Source organism: Phodopus roborovskii, unplaced genomic scaffold (assembly GCF_943737965.1).
Source record: "Phodopus roborovskii unplaced genomic scaffold, PHOROB, whole genome shotgun sequence".
NCBI lineage: Eukaryota > Metazoa > Chordata > Mammalia > Rodentia > Cricetidae > Phodopus > Phodopus roborovskii.
In genome coordinates this window covers 58,976-80,780 of record NW_026126187.1, presented here as the reverse complement: position 1 = coordinate 80,780, position 21,805 = coordinate 58,976, and the positions used below count along the sequence as shown (strand labels likewise).

At 34.4% G+C, this 21,805-nt stretch overlaps 1 protein-coding gene across 1 annotated transcript in view; it reads right to left on the bottom strand.

Moving 5' to 3' along the window:
* The window catches only part of LOC127218582 (cilia and flagella-associated protein 47-like), a gene marked incomplete at its 5' end in the record, with an annotated part of 130,285 nt that overhangs the window by 64,526 nt on the left and 43,954 nt on the right, over positions 1-21,805 (bottom strand). Inside the window, 5 exon segments of the mRNA XM_051179595.1 lie at positions 3,686-3,783; positions 6,915-7,043; positions 12,580-12,691; positions 20,645-20,818; positions 21,386-21,529. Of these exon segments, the coding sequence (XP_051035552.1) occupies positions 3,686-3,783; positions 6,915-7,043; positions 12,580-12,691; positions 20,645-20,818; positions 21,386-21,529 (657 nt within the window).

The window sequence follows — 21,805 nt, the reverse complement described above, 5'->3', positions numbered from 1 at the left end:
TCAAATTCCAAGCACACATGCATCTTTTCTTTTCCTAAATGTCTGTGCTCCCTCATACTTTGCTTTCAAGCTAAGTGTCTTCCCAGTGCTCATACATTTATTTGTATTTCCATCTGTAAGCACAAATACATCTTCAAGCTACCTTTGTTATCACCCAAAAGTGTTCTTATTTCAGAGATAGCAATTTCTACATTTATCTGCTCCTTTACTGTAACAGCGATAGTTACACTGGGTGAATAAAATTTGGTGACATGTAATGTGACAACTTTCATTGTTTCTAAAAATATAACGTTTAAAATACACAATATGATAATTTATACACATATATAATGTGTTTTGGAAGGCAGGAATACACCTACAGTGTATTTTATTCATAGAAACCCTAATTTTTCCATACAAATCCTTCCACAACTTGAACCAAGTGGCCATTACAACTTCATGTCTCAATCATTTTCTCCTCTTCCTCCTATTGCTATTATTCCTGAAGGAGCCTAACTAGTGTTGTCCATATATGCATGGATGCAAGCAATTCACTGGAGGATGCAAGGGGCTAACTACCAAAGAAAACTGATTCTTTATCACCCCAACAGCTATCTACTGACCATGTCAGTTGACAACTTTCTCTTGACTGCTGCTCTCTGAATTTTTGAAGAAACCTGCCCTTCTCATCTCTCTGTAGTTATCTTAAAGTAGTTTTCAATATGGAAAGTTATTTTCTTCACATATTTAAAGAAATTCAAAATTGGTCATGTTTGTTCTACCTGACTGCTTTTCCTGATCCCATTTCCAATGCTCAAGATTACCTAGAAATTTCCCAGTTTGAGGAAGAAGGTTTACAGGACATAGTCTTTTCAACCCTCTAGATGCAACTGCATTTCATTTCATAATTATTTTTCAAATACAACACTTTCAGTTTACAAGATACAGGGTGGACAAAAGAAAAAAGGAACAGCATTAATTGTTGCTGTTCAACTTTCTCCATTTGACTAACTAAATTCTTACTATTTTGCCTTATTTTAGTCACTCAAAGAAGGACAATTAAACTGTCAGCTGAGGAAGAAACACTGTTACTGTATTACAGATATCATGTTTATTGCCCGGAAATGGGTGAATATTTCTCATCTCCCTTGATCAGCCATAAAAAAACATCTTTGCAATAAATGTCTATGCTCCTCACTCATAGTATGACCAAGTAGCTGGACAGCAGAAGTACAATCAGAAGTTACATTTCTCAGGTACTCTTGCACATTGGTATCTTGTTATCGCTAATGGTATGTGAGTGATATCATTATATCTTCTTTACAGCAAAGCAATTAAAAAATATAGCAGAAATTTTGTTTTAGTTTCTCCCATCTGATATATAGGATGAAGGAATTATAAAATGGAAGGATCTTGGCTCCCTGAATTACAAAATGGAGGATGTCTACCCATTACTACAGAATATTTGCACCAGATTGTTAAAATTATTTTATCTTATATTAATAACTTTTGAAACCCTGGGATTTATTTGTAATGACAAAAAAACTGCAATATTTTTAGTACTTTTAGTGATTCTTGAACAAATGATGCAGCAACACATATTATAACATGAAAACATAATGAACTGTTTCTTAGGTTACTGATTTTTATCTGAAAATATAAGACAATAAAAATATATCACAAGAAATTTCTCATTTCAATTATTGTGTTTGTTTTCTATATCTATTAGAACATTCATTTCATTTACTGCAAATGCTGTCTATACTTGGAATGTTCATGACTTTTCCTCACCCTATAGCTAGAATAGGGCCATAAATATCAGAAACACAAAGTACGTATTCATGGTATAATGAAAGTTGTGGCTTATGTAAAGACAATATGTGTGTTTATAAATGTAACTACCCATGTTCCTGACATACTGAATACTTAAAGTACCCATGTGAAAATCTGACATTGACACACTTGAAATCTCAAGTCTGTCCACATTACATTGTTTCTTGAAAGGTATTGATTGAAGGCAGCAACTTGAGATGAGAGCAGAATTTCATCACCTCACCAAGTGCTTTAACTGAGAACATCATTACTCTTCGCTTGGCTCACATAAATATGGTGTTTTCACAAAGACACTATTAAGGCAATCTAATAGGAAGTAGCAGGAAATAGTTTCACCATATCTGAATATCAGAGGGGCAAAGCAGCCAGCTCTTACTTCTTCCAAAGCTGAAATGGAGATCTTGTCTTCCATGTTATTGGAAACTAAACCTCACATGAGACACTTTGCTTCTTCCTTAAATACCTCTGCAGTGCTGGGATTAAAAATGTGAACTCTGTTTCTCTTTTAGGTTGGATCAATCAAGCCCTGGGTGGCCTTGAACTCACAGAGATCCATCTGATACTTCTCCTGAGTCCTGGGATTAAAGATGTGTGCCACCACTGCCCAGCTTCTGTGGCTGTGGCTAGCTTTGCATTCTGATCTTCAGTGGCTTTATTAGATCAAAAGCAATATTATCATGACAAAAGATGTTGTGTGAATAAAATTATGCTGTTTAGAAATAAAATTTATGTGGGCATGGAGAAATAGCTCAGTGGTTAAGAGCACCTGTCACACTTGCAGAGTACCTAGGCTCAATCATCAGCACCCATAGAGTGGCTCACAACCATCCTGAACTCAAGTTCCTGTGGATCCAATACTATTTTCAGGCTTTGAGGGCATCAGAAATACAGGCAGTAACAAATATAGATGCATACAGACAGAAACTCATACATATAAAATAAAAGTAATAAACAAATCTTTAAAAGAAAAATAAATGAAAATAGTCTTTTAAGTCTCCACATTACTGAAAATACTGGGCCATGGAAATAGGGTATTTTCACTGAGTGAAATGATCCTATCATCATTAAGCTAAATACTTTCCCACTTAGAAGATAATACTTTTGCAAGCTACACTTGAATACATTTCAACATTTTCATCATGTATTTTCTAAGCTTCAATGGAGATTCAGCCTGAAAACACCTTGGGATATAATCAACTTAAAGACTTAAATTATTTCTTATTTGATGTTATTAGGAGTGAATTTAAATTTCTTGATATCATTAGGAGAGCTAAACTTCAAGATTCTATGAAAATAACACTATAGCTATGATAAACTTAAATTTCTGGATTCTAACAGTACATTTATTATATGTAAACTATTATTAGCAATTAATGCCATTTTGTTTCACTTAAATCTAGACTACTGATGTTTAAAATTATTAAGCAATTTTCAAAACAGATTTATTAACACATGAATAACTTAATTAAGAAAATCTCCCCAGGCAGTGGTGGAGTACACTTTTAATCCCAGCACTCCTAAATCTAGCCTAGAACTCTAAATACATTTTAAAGTAAACATCTTACTGTGGATATTGAGAAGAATGCATGCTAGAATCCAGAGACCACAGTTCTACTTTTACCACATATATGGAGAATAAAGGATTTGGGTAATGTTAAAGCTACTTAACTGTTGAAATATACAGGCAGAATGCTAAGTAGGAAAATACCTACAAGATGCCATATAACTAAAAGATATTTCTCCAAAGCATTTAAGCTCTAGAATTGATCTGATTGATTAATCTTAGTATACTCCATTGGGATATGTATTTTAAGGATAGGAACTTAGTGTATAACAGCAATGTTTCCCAAATGAACATGTACTGGGCTCTTACCAGAGCAATACAGTGAAGTTCAATTGTGTCTGCAGGAGGTCCAGGAGAGCTATGGATCTCAAGATGATACCAGATTTTTAAACTTTTAACCTTTTCATCTGAGGAAAAAAAATTAAGAGACAACAAACAAGCACTACTTAATTTAGATTTCAGAAAAAATATACACAAATAAAATCCACAGACCATTTTCGAATTTCCCTTTCTTTTTTCTATTTACATTCCTTTTTCTTTGCACTTACTATGTAGCCCAGGCTACATAGTAAGCATGGCATTAAACTTCCATGATCCTCATGCCTCAGAATCCCAAATCCTAGAATTACAGGTATGCACCATGATGCCTGGCATCTATGGCACTTTCATTGAGACTTATAGGAAATCTGTGGATATCACGAGCTGTTTTCAGTGCAGCAGTGAGTAGCAAGTGAAGCCCCATCATGAATGGCCAGGCAAATATCGGTGATTCTCCTGGCTTTATGCCTATTTTAGTAACTCATTCACTTCCCCAGTATAGTAAATATAAGAAGCTTTCAAGTCAAGCATTAATGGTCTGAATGAAAAATATTTTATCCTACCTGATAAAACATTCATGTACATATACCAAGAACTGTTTAAATAAAGCATTGCAGTGAATGGTCACATAAGAATTTAAATTTAGGAGAGGAAGAGGAGTATGAGGCTCACATACCATGGAAGTTTTAAAAACCTTTGCAATTTAACTCAAAGAAAGGTAGAAAGAGGTTTAGGCGAGGTAGTGAGATGTTTATGTCAGCATTTCCAGTTTTTGTAGCAGACAGTTCTGCCACTTTTGATAAAGACACTGGAATGAAAACTGAAATCTTCATCAGTTTCATAGAGACATTTTGTACTTGCATCAAATACATTTTTTTCTGTACAGTTGTTTCCACCTGCATAGGATCTCATTTCTGGATTGTTTGTTTTTATGGTACTGAACTACCTCATGGCGAAGAATGAATTGTATTCATAGTGGTGACTATGTGTTTAAAATTTTTCAAGAACTATGATGCTAGACTGAATTATATAGTTAGTTAATAAATTCCTTTGACCTCTGTTTATCAGTAAATAAGGAGCTTACAATAGTGGTATTATCAGTGTGTCTCTTCTGAAATCTTCATGTGTATGATGTTTTGCATGGCAGTGCAATGCATTATATTAAAAGACACTTTTTTGTGACCTCATATGACAATGAATGACATACAATTTTGGGTTTCACAGTATATTTCATTGATATACTCCATTCTATTCTTGTATTATAGTATATTGTCTTGCACTCTAGCCTATAATATCTTGCTATAATAAAATATATAAAAATATATGGATCTGAGACACATTCAGAACTGCAAGTTAGAGAGTGAAGGAAACAGAGGAAGCCTAGGTAAGCTCCTTTTTGGCAGGCTTGGAAGTATCTGTGTAGAACAGGTTGGTCTCAAACTAACAGAGATCTACCTTCCCCTACTCCCCAAGAGCTGGGGTTAAATGCATGTGCCACCACCACACTAAGCCAGATAGGTTCATATTTATACACAAACATACAGAGAAAGATAAACTCTTTCAGATTTGTGTATTCCTGAGAACTTTACTTCTCTCTGATTTTGACACAGAATGTAATTACACCTGTCATACATAGGTACAGTGTGTGTGTGTTCATGGAGGTTGTGTGGGGGGTATATATGCATGTGGATGGGAAGAGGAGCAGACAAATAGAGAAGACACCTATTGCTTTTATTGTTTAAAGAATTGCAACACATACAAATTCAATAGAAATGCAATTGGGATGTATTGTATGAGGGAAGAATAAAGAAAATGAAAAAAATACATAAGCAATAAATATCTTCTTGGTATGCCTCTTTGCTTTGAGAATTTTGCATGTTTGTATCAATGTTTCTCAAATACACACTTATAATGCTGATACTCACACAATTTATTTTCTTTTGTGCTTCTAAAAATATCTATTTCACATATTTAAGATTTATAAGAAGAAAAATTAAAAGGCAGATTTAGCATTTAATGAGATGATCATGTGATTTTCTTCTTTTGGTTGGATTATTCATAGGGTAGATTACATTGCTAAATTTCCATATGCTGAACCGTCCCTGGATGTCAGGGATGAAGCATATGTTCTTGGATTCAGCTTTCCAGTATTTTATTGTCAATGTACATTAGGGAGATTGGTCTGTGATTCTTTCTCTAAGTTGTGTCTTTCAGAATTTTCTCAGACAACAGGTAGAAATTTTAAGAAAATGACTGCTACATTCCCAAGAGTTAGTGTGGGTATTTTTGGTCATTATATGGGTTATAGATATTTGTGATTGTTTACATGTTAGTTGCGAATTTTTAGTGGTCATGTCAGGAAGTAAGCTAAGCAAAGGAAATTAGAGTCAGGAAGGAAGGAGGGATATAGGAATGATAGAACAAAAGGACAGTTATATTTCACCTGTCTTTCCAGGTTTTCAGTTTGAGATGGAGAAGGGATCATATGAACAAGGGTGGAGGGGTTAAGACAATGATGGGGAAGATAACAGCTACAGCTGACCTGAGGTAGTGAGAACTCATGGACTATTAGAATGACAGCTGGGTTTTTTTTTTTTTTTTTTTTTTTTTTTTTTTTTTGTCAAAGGCTTTTAAAGCATCTAGTGAGATGATCATGTGGTTATTCTTTTTCAGTTTTCTCACTCCCTCCCTCTGCTCCTCCCTTTGTCTCTCCCTCCCTCCCATTCTCCCATCCTCCCATACCCTCTGACCACCCTCTCCTATCCCCCCCACATGTAGGGTGATGCCTTCCAGGAGGGGTCAACAATATCTTTCAATTCATTTGGAGTAGGGACTAGGCCCTCCCTCCTGCCTCTAGGTTAAAGGAGTCTCCCTCCATGGGGAATGTGTACCCAAAGGCCTTTTGTGCACCAGGGATACATGCTGGTTCCACTGTCAGAGGTCCCTTAGACTGCCCAGGCCTTCTAACTGAGACCCATGTTCAAGGGGTCTGAGTCAGTCCAATGCTAGATTCACAGCTATTAGTCTGGGGGCCCATTAGCTCCTCCTTGTTCAAGTCAGCTGTCTCTGTGTGTTTCTGTAGCCTGGTCTTGTCCTTCCTCTCAATATACAACACAAGTTACATTGCATTTTATGGATTTAAGGTGTATATTTAATTTAAAGTCAAATGATGATCAGAGTTTACACAGTACAAAAATAAAAGTCACTATTATAAGGTTACCTGAGTATTCCTCAAAAATAATGGTAGATGGATCTGATGGTGTTTCCTGAGAAGAGATGTCCTTCTCCTGATCTGTGTCTTCCTGAGACTCTTCTTCATCCCTGCTCTTAACAGAAAATGTAATTGCACCTGTAACACATAGATACAGGATGTCAGTTAAAACAGAGAGGAGTTTATGAAATGTTCAGTCTCAAGCATCAAAGTTACTATGAATTACACACCAAATATAAATTCTAAATGGTAGCACTAGAGTTAAATATGATGAGGCTATAGAACAATTAATTGGAAATTTCAAAGAAACATTATTAAAATCTTAAAAGTTGTTTTTCAACAGATATTCTATAATAAGAAAAATTAGCCAATACTTACTCCACATTAGCTTTCAGTAACTTAGTTATCCTGAATGATTTTGTTTATCGAATTTCTTCTTCAGACATTTATAACATTCCTATTTATTATCACATTTACAAAATATTTTGTTTTCCATAATTGCAAATTGCATAGTATTTGAAACTTAATCATTCAATAAACATTTAAGACAAAATATTTTGCATTTTGTCCTAAGATTGTGTTGAAATTTTCAGTGTAATTTTTGTTGTGTTAATAGGACTCCATAAAGCTGGTAGTAGTATGACAAACTGGGATTCTTACACTTATATTTAGAAAAGAATTCAGAAATTGTCTATGATAATTAAATATCAGGTTAGCATGGACAGGATTTTGCACACTAACCATGTGTTCTTAATCTTTCATCATAATTAAATAGCTTAGGCTAGTACCTATAAATACTATATAACTGCATTTAGTAGTATAATACTACATGTAAAGACAAGTATAATAATTGACATAAAACATCAAAATTTTCTTAGGTTTCATTTAATAGTGAATTTAAGTTATTATTTATTCTTGGGATATGTGTGTGTGTATCATCTTTATTCATATTGCTATTATTCCTGGTTGATAGATAACACTGTCCACATTTCTCCTGAATAAGAGAAAGAAATACCTAATGTGGAAAAAAGTATTTTCATTTGTTTGGGTGAGATATAAAAGTGTTATTATGTTTCTAAACAATGTTTTTTTCCTAGATAGTTTACTAAAGGTCCCAATATGTTTAACATTAGAGTTGTGTTGTAAAACATGGAAGCCATTCGTTATGTGTCATGATTAAGTAATTATGGTGGTAGTTTTGAGATAAACTATGAATAGGTACAAACACCTACATATAATGTATATTGCTAATAAATTAGTACATATTACATTTTAAGTTTGCAATATTTGTTTGGGGTAAATATTTAGAAACATTATCATATGGCTTTTATTATTTCTTTTGTACTAGGGTTTGCCTAGCACATATGAGACAATGTTATTACTACTGATATATATATATATATATATATATACATATATATATACTTTCATTTATATTTGTAATTATCAGGTTGTTTAAAAATATGCAAAAGCTTATTATTTATCTTGAAACACAGTGCTGTTACAAAAAAATTAGTTTCAGTATTTGCATGTAATGGCCATACATTTTATTATAAATCTACCATAGCTAACAATCTCAATGAATATTATATGAAGGTATTTAAATACACATTTCCTATGCTGACTTACCTATAATGTTTAAACTTAATTTTTCAGCCCAATACTAAGTAAGGAGTTTGTTAGAACACGATGAGATATAATGGTACAATAGAAAGAAGCACATAGCAGAAACAAATATTATAAATAAAGCCATGCCTATCTCAACCAAAGTTTGTGCAAATAAGGCAATTATATACATTAAATACTAAATGTGAAAGATTTAGCAATATGAAGTAATGAGAATGCTATATGGCTATAGTAAATATAAACTTAAATGGCCATTTGGGGTCAGCATCTATAATACTGTACAGAGCCATCAAAATTTCCAAGTAAATTCTACGTGGTAATAAAGTGAAGAATGTACTCACATGATTTGTTTTAGTTTCATTTGTAGTGATGTATCAGGTGGCATGTGTTTGTAATTACTGTACCACAATGTTAAACTGGTATTTATTATTTAACTCTAAAATGTAGACTAAAATGTTTGAAATAGACTACATTTACTAGGTTTGGTGCAATTAATTAAGCCACAGGAATAGTCTATGGGATCTTGGAAGAAATTATGTTTTTATGGGTTTTCAATATATTTGACATGTAACATTTTGCTATCATCAGTAGAACACATTTTGTTCCTACCACTATGAAAGCAAGAAGATAAAGACTTGAAAAGAATTGAGAAATTCATAATCACCAGCTTATTTCTTCTTTCATTGTTATTTTATGCTTTATTGTAATGAATGCATCTGCTATTATTTTATAAATGCACTAATTCACTGCATTTATCCATATTTTTAAATTACCTTTCCATGCCTATTACTGTCTACAAAGAATAGAAATATTATTCTTATGCCCCCTTGCATATCTCATACTGTTTTCATTATACCCTTCAAAATCCCAGGTTTCTTTAATAATAAAATTAAACAACATGACCCAACATAATCCTTGAGATTACCACAATATATTTAATTTCAAACTGCTTCAGATATTTTGTTTCTTCCTCAGTAATTTAAATTATTAATCTAGATTTTCACACTCTGCATAACGATTCCATCTAAGGACCTATTATTATAACAGTGTGTGCATAAATGTTTTATGCTCATAGATATACATTCAAACAGATATACACAAACTTTTCTATGGTCTATAGACAGAAGGCATGATACAAACTATAAAAAGTGACTGATGGCACACCCAGAATTGACCTATGCAAAACTGTTGATTGGGAAAATGTTATGCTACCAATTTTATGAAAAATGTTATAAAGGCAAGAAACAAGGTTTGAATCAATATTAATGGTTAACTACCACATACATAAATCTAATAAAATTGTAACAAATGGCTATAGATTCAGGAAATATGTACCTCTATAAATAGATCATTGAAAAGTAAAATGAGGAAAGTATTATAGTTTCAAACTTGCAATCCCTACTACTTTGAAAACATTGATCTATAACTCTGAATCATTACTAAATTGAGTAATAGCTCCTATCTAATGTACTATTCCTCACAGTAAAATCTGTCATTCCAGTTTTGGCATATAATTTTGCAACATCCACAAGTTTGCTATTTGTTATTCTATAACAGCTTCTCTCCTAATCCATATCCAGAAAGGTAAATGAGCACATGGTACAAAACCGTTATTTATGAAATGATTATGATATAATTTTGTAGAAATAAAGAAAGAGGAATGGATTTCTTATTACTGCTATTGACATCCATTACAATGTACACAATTTGATGCTATCATCCTGTCAAATGAATAAATTTCATTAGAATTTCTTTGACTTCATTATACTTTTAATGAAAACAGCATTTTGCAACTTTGTTTCTCACGATCTTTTGTGTATTATTTAAAGATTATGCATCATTATACATTTATTTCTGGAAGAATGTATGACATATAGATTCAAAAACATGAATTATGGCAGGTAGAAGATTCTGTTTTGGATTTTCAAAATCAGTAATATAGGAATGACCTGTTCTTTCTAAAAACTGTACTTATTTGAGAATATATTCAAAATAAAACTAAATTTGATATAAAACCAATTTCAACAGATATGATAATGTTGCTTAAAGACCACAACTACATAAATATTATTAGGATGGCAAAAATCAAAGCATGGAAATATAAGAATTTTAAGAAGTAGTTTGATTTAAATCCTAGAAGAAATACAAGACTCAAAGAATTCTAATTTTTGGAGAAATTATTATACAAGGAAATACTTTAAATGATTTTATGAGTAGGAATAGGAGCCATATTGGTTTGCAAAGAAAACTGAAGCTAAAGAAAGTTCTAGAGAACTATAAGCCTGCACCCAACTAACAATTTGAGCAAACGAGGAAAGGCTATCACAAATGCCCTTCCCTGATAGTGAGATAAACAACTAACTTATCCACCATCATGGAGCCCTCATTTATTACCTATTGGAAATAAAAGCAAGCACCCATAACTAAACACTGTGTAGAACTAGAATCCAGTTGCAGAAAGGGAGGACAAGACCAGGTATCAGAAACACAGAGACAGCTGACCTGAACAAGGAGGAGCTAATGAACCCTCCAGACTGATATCTAGGAATCCAGCATGGGACTGACTCAGAACCCCTGAATATGGGTCTCACCTAGAAGGACTAAGCAGTCTAAAGGACCTCAGACAGTGGAACCAGGATGAATTCCTGGTGCACAAAAGGACCTTGCAGACACATCCCCCATGGAGGGACACTCCCTTAACGTAGAGACAGGAGAGAAGTCCTAGTCCCTACTTCAAATGACTTGACAGATTTACATGACCTCACTTGGATAGCATAGCCCTACATGTGGAATTGGGGTGGGGGGATGGGAGGGGAGGGTGGTCAGGGTGCATGTGAGATTGTAAGAGGGTGGGAGTGAGTGAGGGCGGGAGGAAGAGGGAACTGGGATTGGCATGTAAAATAAAATAAAATAAAAACAGACTGTCCTCCTGATCTTAAAAAAAATATGATTTTCTGAAAAAAATGAAATACATCTATTATGGATATATTTGGTTAGTATAAAAATACACTTTCAATTATATTCAAGAATTTACATTTTTCATATGCAACAAATCCATAGTTTTATGTATAACAGGAATATAAATATTAAATTTTATGAAAATGCATATGAATTTGAATGAGAGATTAGGGGGCTTCAATGACAGAATTTGCAAAGTATAATGGGAAGTTTTTTGTGTACTGAGGCCTTGCCTTTGAAAGAAAAAGGAAAAGAAATAAAGCAAAATAAAGTGAAAGTATGAACAACTTATTTTCTCATATGGAAGATTAATTAAAATTCTGAAATTAATATATGATGTAGCATGATTCAAAATCTGGAGAAAAGAAAAAAGGCAATCAGAATGAAACTTTAAATTCAATTTTCCTATCATTTCACATTTTCTGGTTTATCTGAATCAGTAAAATAAATTACTCCATTGAGCTGCTTGGAAATTTGCCATGTTATAAGAGACCCTTTGTAGAGATAGACTTTATCAACAAAATTAAGGATGAGAGGTCAGTTCTTTTAGAGACAAGATGATAAGCACTTAACATACTTATTAATAATAATATACTTCTAACATGATGTTCAATGGACATATATCAATCTTCTCAGTAGTATAATTCTGCTGAACTATCACGGGTAACTTCAAAATGAATACTTTATTAGAGATAAGTGTAATTCATTCATGTAAAACATTAACTCTATTTCTATATGCTAATTGAGTACATGTAGAAAGTTCATAATACCCATTCCTATAGTACCAGAAGCATTATCATAGAATGATTTACAGTTTATATTTGATATAATTATTTGCAAACATACACCCTGAACTTAGTATTCCACCTCTAAAAATTTCTTCTATAGATTTATTCGAATTTGTCAAGATAAAGTAATACTTGACATAGAATATATCCCCCAAAATGCCATTAATTTGGATAAAAGGGAAATGATAAAAAAGTTTTCCCTATATCATTTGTCTAAAAGAATAATACAGTTGTATTTTTTCATTATCATATTTTCCCAAAGCAATGCAACTAGTAATACTATTTTGTTAAGGATTTAATACCTCTGAATTCTCCACGTTTCCAAGGGCATACATGGAGAGTGTATGGAATTGAGTTGTCGGGTTCTATGGTGATATAGGAATTTCCCCACACTATTGAGAGATCTGAAGTTACCTGGAAAGATGAATTGGAATAGAAGAATTGTGTGATATTAATAATTAAACATGTCTTTGTTTTATAATGTTATACTATTGCATGTGAATTAGTGTCATTAGGTACTTCATGAAAGTGTATTCTTATTTAATTACTTCCACATAGTTTATTTACTTTACACTGAAAAGGAAGTCAGAAAATTGTCTTATACTATAAAAGGAAAAGAAAATACTGAGAGGACGCTTATGGAAAATCAGAACAAGGAAATAACTTTTGCAGAAGGGAAATGCTATTATACATACATATAAACATGCACACACACACACACACACACACACACATATAATTTCTCTTGTTTTACATATCTATCCCTCATTCCTCTCCTTCCCTCCCATATCCCATCCCATCACCCCACACTCCACATGTAGGGTGATGCCTTACAGGAGGGGTCATCTAAATCTGTCAAGGATCATTACATTAAATATTAGAATACCACTCTAGTACTCAGGTCACTTAAAATTCCGACATATTCATACAGAACTATAATGCATGCCTTAGAAAAAATTCAACGCCCTTGCATCTTTCTTTGGCTTGCCAAAACATCTATATATAAATGTGACTGTTTGATTCTAAGGGATAGACAAGATCCTTCAATATCTTATGAGAGTATTTCATATCCAACAACTTCTTATGAAGTTTACAATCAAATTTGGTTGGTTATTACTTATACTGCAGGCTTCAGCAGTGACAAATTTAAAGAATTATTGAGTTCTTTGGCATATAGTCTCAGAACAGAATCTTTCTATAAAAACAAAACCCTTAGAGAAGCTAAATAACAAGAAATCCCTGCTAGTGGATATTTCCAGGGTTACAGAAGAAAGGTCAAAAATCGATCTATATCAAGCCTGCATATTGTCTTGATTGAAAGGTTTTCATTATTTGCATGTGCTATAAATGCAAAATTGCATAGGTGGCAGAATGAATTAGGCTGGGTTCTTAAAACCGCTCAGTCTTTACCAACAACAGTGTTTAGAATTTTCCTCAAATAGGTTTCCTCAAATAGTTTTCCTTCATTTAAGGTTTTAAATATTGTGATATACCTATCATATATTGGGGAGATAAATACATTTACAAAATGATTATTTAGAGGAGAAAGACACGAATAAAAATGGAATAGCCTTTGATTGTGGGATTTTTTTTTTTTTTTGACTTTTGATTTTGGAGACAGGGTTTCTCTTTACTGCTTTGAAGGCTATCCTAGAACTAGCTTTGTAGATCAGGCTCACCTTGAACTCAGAGATCCACCTGCCTCTGCCTCCCTAGTACTGGGACTAAAGGCATACACCATGAACACCTGGCAGATTGTGGGGATTTTTTAAAACAAGAATATACTGAAGTAAATGAAGCCACAAATTTGGAGGTGGTAAGGAACAGTAAAGGAATGATAATAGGAAAGAAAGGAAGAGAGAAAGGAAGAAATGGAAAATTAGTGCAAAGGAAGGAAAGGGAGGTAAATGATGAGTGGAGGGAGAGAGAAATAGAGAGGGAGGGGAAGAAGAGGGAACAAACTGAGCACATTGAATCAAATTACATTTTATACACCAAAAGAATAAAAGAGAATGCAGAGCAGAAGTACTGAAGAGGACTCTATGCACGGACATGCTGTGACCTGACTATTGGTATTATTACCTTCATTGTACAGAATAATTTTCAGTTTCGGGCAGCTGTGTATCAGCTGGATAGTTTTGTCCATATTCATTTATTATTTTAACTTTGTGGTATAATTTAAAAATAAAATTAAATTTAGGAGCCACATTGCCCAGTCTCTGCTAGAGGTGAGTCTGGGACCAGTTTGGGTTGAATCCCCCCCAAAAAAACACTTCCCTGGATAATCCCTGGATTGGTCCCAAATCTCCCACCCCCCTGTGTACTGTCCCCAGTGAGAGTGCTCCTGCTGCTCTGATACACACTCCCCCACACGAAGAGTCTGGCCTCCCCCCACCCTGTGCCATACAGTGCCTAGTGTACCACTGCTCTGGTTGAGCTCTGGAACAGAGGGCAGATACAACAATCCTGCCACCTTCAGGGAATTTAGTGGAGTTTCTCTGAGCAAACTAGACCTGCCAATCCACCCAGGACCACCCTGAATCCCCTTCTGCATGATCACTGACCCCACAGCTGGTCCTCTGCTAGAGTTTCTGGCCCCTCCCAAAGATGACCCTATCCCCTCAAGACCATCCTGAGTCCCTGCCTGATAGATCTTTGACACCCATTACTAGGACTCTGCAGGAGCCTGATCTTTGACACCCATCGCCAGGTCCTTGCCTGAGGAAAACCTCCTAGAGAGCTTGGGCCACACAGAGCTACAGAAATAGAACTTCTGATGCACCTAAGCCCACCAGGGGAGTGAGAGAGAGAGAAGGGGGGTCCCCATCGGTACCTACAGGAAGCAGAAATGGGGAGACGACAATACAAGAAAACACATAACAATAGAAAGACAATCATGACACCACCAAAATCTAGGGATTCTACACCAAGTAGATCTGAACACCCCAAAGCAGATGAAGCAGAAGAGAATGATATAAAAAATCGTTATAAAAATGATAGAGGCCCTCAAAGACGATGTGAGAAAATCCCTTAAAAAATGGAAGAAAAAAACAAACAAAAAACTGGATGAAATGAACAAAACTCTTAAACAAAGTACAGAAAGCCAAGAAAAAACAACTGAACAGGTGAAGGAAACAGTTCAAGACTTGAAAATAGAAACAGAGACAATAAAGTAAAGAGAAACTGAAGGAATGCTGGAATTAGAAAAACTGTGCAAATGATCAGGAACTACAGACACAAGCATAACCAACAATGCAAGAGAGAATCTCAGCCCCTGAAGAAAAACTAGAGGAAATAGATTCATCGACAAAAGAAAATTATAAATCCAACAAATCCTTAACACAAAACATCCAGGAAATATGGGATACCATGAAGAGGCCAAACCTAAGAATAATAGGCATAGAGGAAGGCAAAGAAGCCCAGCTCAAAGGTGCAGAAAACATATTCAACAAAATCATTTAAGAAAACTTCCCAATCTGAAGAAGGACATGCCCATGAAAGTACAAGAAGCATACCGAATACCAAATAGTCTGGACCAAAATAAAAAGACCCCTTGACACATAATATACAAGACAACTAACATACAGAATAAAGAAAGAATATTAAGAGCAGCAAGGGAAGTCAAGTAACATATAAAGACAGACATATCAAAATTACACCTGACTTCTCCATGGAAAGTCTGAAGGCCAGAAGGTCCTGGATAGATGTTCTACAAGTACTAAGAATCCACGGATGACAGCCCTGTCTACTATAGCCAGGAAAACTCTTAATTAGTATAGAGTTAGAAAACAAGATATTTAGTAACAAAGCCAGATTTTCACCATACCTATCTACAAATCCAGCTCTACAGAAACTTCTGGAAGGAAAACTCCAACCCAAGAAAGTTAACTATGCTCACCAACACATAGGCAATAGATAATCACACTTCACCAGAATCCAAAGGAAAAGCAGGGAAAATATATTCATAATACCACTACCAACAACAAATCTATAACTAACAGGAATTAACAATCAATGGTCCTTACTTTCTCTCAACATTAATGGTCTTAACTCTCCTATAAAAAGACACAGGCTAACAGAATGGATATGAAGATAGAATCTGCCCTTCTGCTGCATAAAAGAAACACATCTAAACTTCAAACACAGGCATGACCTCAAGGTAAGGGGCTGTAAAAAGATCTTGCAATCAAATGGACCCAAGAAACAAGCAGATGTGGCTATCCTTATATCAAACAAGTTTGATGTCAAACCAAAATCAATCAAAGGAGATGAAGATGGTCAGTTCATATTCATCACAGGAGAAATCCATCACCACAAAATCTCAATTCTGAACATTTATGCCCCAATACAAAGGCACCCACATTTTGAAAAGAAATGCTACTAAAACTCAAACCTCACATAAAACCTCACACACTTATAGTTGGAGACTTCAATACCCCACTCTCACCACTAAACAGGACAACCAATCAGAAACTCCACAAAGACAGACAAAAAAAAAAAAAAAAACTAACAGAGGTTATGTCTCAACTGGGTTTAACAGACATCTATTGAACATTCCATCCAAACACAAAAGGATATACCTTCTTCTCTGCTCCACATGGAACCTTCTTGAAAATCAACCACATACTAGGAAACATAACAAACTTCAACAGATACAAAAAAAATGGAATAGACCCTGCATCTTATCAGACCACCATGCTTTAAAGTTGGAATTCAACAACAACACAAATCCCACAAACCCCATAAGCTCATGGAAACTGAACAATACGCAATTGCACCATACCTGTGTCAAAAAGGAAATAAAGAAATAAAAGAAGGATTTCCTAAATTTCAAAGAGAAAGAGGACACAACATACCCGAACTTATGAGACACTTTGAAAGCAGTGCTACGAGGGAAGATCATTGCAGTAAGTGTCCATATGAAGAAAACAGAGGATTGTCACATTAGAGAATTAACAGCATTATTGAAAACCTTAGAACAAAAAGAAGCAAACTCACCCCAGAGGAGTAGACACCAGGAAATAATCAATTTGAGGGCTGAAATCTATAAAATAGAAACCAGGAAAACAATACCAAAAAAAAAAAAAAAAAAAAAATCAATGCAACAAAAAGTTGGTTTTTTTTAGAAAATCAAAAAGACAGAAAAACCTCTATCCAACTAGCCAAAAAGCAGAGTGAGAACATGTGAACTAACAAAATCAGAAAAAAAAAGGAAACATAACAAAGGACACTGAATAAATACACCCAATTTCCAGGTCATACTTTGAAAACCTGTACGCCACAAAATTTGAAAATTCAAAGAAAGTGGACAGATTTCTGGATAACTATCACTAATTAAAATTAAATCAAGAACAGATAAACAACTGAAATGGACCTAAAACACCTAATGAAACAGAAGCAGTCATCAAAAAAGCCGTCCAGATGGCTTCAATGCAGAATTCTACCAGAAATTCAACGAAGAGCTAATAACAACAATGAAATACCACTCTGTGGAAAAAAAAAATGGAATTTTGAAATTCACAGGCAAGTGGATGGAATAACAATCCTGAAAGAGGAAACACAGTCACAAAAAGAGGAACATGGTATGCACTTGCTCATATATGGACTTTAGACCTAGAGCAAAGGATCACTAGGGAAACTAGGTTATAAGTAGGATTCTAGCATATTCACATAAGGTCCCTCACAGAAGTGGAAACAGACTAGATCTCCAGAGCACATTGGGAGTGGGGGAGGGGGAAGTGAGTGGAGCAGGAGCTAAGAGAATAAGAAAGGGAGGAGAGGAAAGCATGTGGGACTAGGAAGATTGAGTCAGGGGAGGAATAGAATAGAATAGATAAAAGAAAGTGAAGGAGAGAGAGAAACAGAGAGAGAGAGAGAGAGCATAAATGAGGGAGCCATTATAGGTTTGAACAGTAAACTAAATCTAGAGAAATGTCCATAGACCTACAAGACTGACCCCAACTAACAATTTGAGCAACTTTGGAAAGGCTACCATAAATACCCTTCCCTGATAGTGAAATCAACAACTAATTTATTTACTATCATGGAGCCCTCATCTAGTATTTGATGGAAACAGAAGCATACACTCACAACTAAACTCTGAGCCGATCTGGAATCCAGATGCAGAGAGGGAGTACAAGATCAGACTACAGAAACATATATAGACAGCTGACCTGAACAAGGAGGAGCTAGTGCGCCACCAGATTGATAGCTGGGACTGACTCAGACCCCTGGAACATGGGTCTCAGCGAGAAGTCCTCAGCAGTATAAGGGACCTCAGACAGTGGAACTAGGATGTATTCCTGGTGCACAATAGGACGTTGGGTGCACATCCCCCATGGAGGTATACTCCCTTAACCTAGAGACAGAAGTCCTAGTACCTACTCCAATTTATTTGACAGATTTAGATGACTTCTTCTGGAGGGCATAACCCTATGTGTGGAGTGGAGGAGGATTGGTGGGGAGGGTGGTCGGTTGCATGAGAGGGTGGGAGAAATGGAAAGAAGGAGGGAGTGTCAAATGGAATCGATATGTAAAATAAAAAATAATATAAAACATTAAATTTATTATGATGATTTAGTTGTTGCCATCAACATCAGAATATAGGTGTAGCTAAGCTGAGTCCAAGTGTCTTGTTCTACATAACTATTTAGACCTGTTAAAATTAAAAATAGAACCCCTAAATGAACTACCATTCCAACTTCTGGATATGTATTGAGTATTATCTCAGTATTACTATATTTTAAAATGTTAAGAATCCAGTCATCCATTATGCTTACACATTGTAAGAATAATTTATGTTTAATTGCACAAGCAAAATTACTATGTGAAAATTTCTACTTTTAATTGCTTTCCATTTTAATGTGCATTTCTTCTGTAAGGTAGAATTTAAAGTAATAATGTAGACACTATTACTGCCATGGAAACAAAATCAAATAAGTGATGTAGGAAAATTGATCATTTTAAAAATGTGTTTTTACAAAACTCTTGGCAGGTTTTCTTACTTGCTGATAAATTCTGAATGTTGATAAGGGATAACACAAAAAATTATCTCCTTCCATACCTACCTACCTTCATGCCCTCCACCCCTGTTTAAATGTCACTTTTCATGTTTTCATGTGTTTCTAGAACAAAAATAATTAAGCACTTTTATGTTCTCAAGGCCTCAATGTTATGCTTTATAATATGAACAAAAGTGTAAATATAAAACATTGTCTCTGAGCTGAGAGAGTACAGTTGCCTAGCATGCACAAATCCCTAGACATGAAAAAGTGAGAGTTAAGGGAGATAAATAAAAAAAAGGGAAGAATGAATAGGGAGTAAAATGTAGAGGGATGTGCAAGGTAAAGAGGGGATGGATAAAAGAAGGTGAGAGAGAAAATATGAATATATTATACTTATACAGTGAAGAATAGTAAACAGTATAATAACATGTGGTGGGTAACAGCCACATCAGTGACTATGGAGATAATACTGAAAGGTTTTAGTACTGACAAGAGGACATTTTAACTTATAATACATATTACACAGTAATTCTTTGAAATCTAGTAAGAAGTAAACAAAGGATATATTTTTGAGATTGAAAAGAAGCATAGGATGAGCTCAGGGTGTTTCCACACTTCTGTCATCTCCTCTGAAGATGAATGCAGGAACCTATGGTTGATGGACAAAGCTTGCTTTGATGAGCACATTGGACACATTGTAATTTGCAGGTAAAAAATAATGGTAATACATATTTTTATTTTTGGTGCTGAGGATTAAACTCAGATTCTTGTGCAGAATAAGCACAGATTGTCACCAATGACCTATGCCTCTTCCACCAGTACAGTGGAATATGCTTGAAATTTCTGCATTTAGGAGATAAAAAGGAAAATCTTGAGTTTGATGTGTTCATGGGTTACCAAGAGATACTCTATTTAAAAACTAATTTTTCTCCTACATTTTCTTGAAACTATCTTGTATTATTATGTATAGTATACTCACGAAAAATAAACATGACATAAATAAGTAAACTTAAGTTTCATAATTACACACTATTATTTAAATATAAAACTTGTATGGAAGTAGAGGTAGCATCTAGCTGTACCCCAAGTACTTGTCTGTCTAGGAAAGGAGAACTGCAGTTTGATGCTATGGCAAATCACTTTCTCAAACAAATCAAACGAGCACAAGAAAAAATAGAAAACAAAGTAGAAACAACAATAAAAAATTTATTTGATGCTAAACCCATTTAGCAATTAAAGTTATATTCATTAGCTGTTGTAATAATAAAAAATTAGAGTTTTCAAATTTTTCACATAATTAACATAGTACACATAATTTAAAGTGTATTAACAAGGAAGGATTTTCTTACTAAAAATGTCTTACCTTAAATGTCAGGAGACTTTTTGTATAATTAGGCACTATTATTGACTTATCTGTCACATTTCCCACTTTGCAATCTATAACAATGTGATCCAAGGCCAGGGGTTTTGTCCCAATACCATCAATTTCAATTATGTGTGCCATACCATCTACTTCATTTTGTAAAGTAAGTTTACCCTATGATAAACAAGACACTTTTCAAATTTGTAGCAGTCAGCAGTCATAATCCAATGCCATTCAATCTCTCACACTATTATTCTAGAGTCTACAGAACAAAAGAAGCTTGTAAGAAATTGTTAGACATTGAAGCTTCCAGTTCTTATAAAATTATTTTATTAAACAAAGAATGTACTAATGAATTGCTGTCAATTTTTATCTTTCTGGAAATTTCAGATTATATATAAGCATTCTCACATAATTACATGTGTATTTACCACCTTGTCAAAGAAATACTGCTAAGGGAGTCTTTTCAGATGTAGCAACTGATCTAATGAATAGGAAATATGTTTTATATCATTGAGCATGTTTTCTGAAAATAACCTAGATATAAATATTCATAGATAACTACTTAACTGCAATATCTCACTACAGATAACAACATTGTGACATGATAAATGATGCACTTTCAACCATTTTAAGTAAAACTATCAAGTTTATAGAATGTATAACTAACTACATTGACTACTATCTATATATTTGCTTATTTAAATATTAATAATGTAAGTGAAAATTCATGTTTCATACCATAATTTCACATTCCAAAATGGGTTTGAATGTCAAAGGATACTGAATAGTTTCACCAGGGCCAACATGTAAAATCGGAGGTCCATAAAACCACTCTCCTTCTATTTTAATTTGAAATTTCCAAGCTTTCTTTGTTTCATTTTTCTAAACCATGAAAACAGTTACACATATAAGAATTATGTTGGTAAAGCTGAATTACATACCAATTCTTATTTCTTTATATTTATTTATTTATTTATTCATTTTGCATATCTATTCTAGTTCCCTTTCCCTTCCTCCCTCTCTTCCACCCTCCCATCCCCCCTGACCACACAACCCTCCAACTCCCCCACTCCACATGTAGGGTGATGCCTTCCAGGAGGGGTCTCCTAAATCTGTCAAGTAATTTGGAGAAGGGACTAGGCCCCCCCTCCTGCCTCT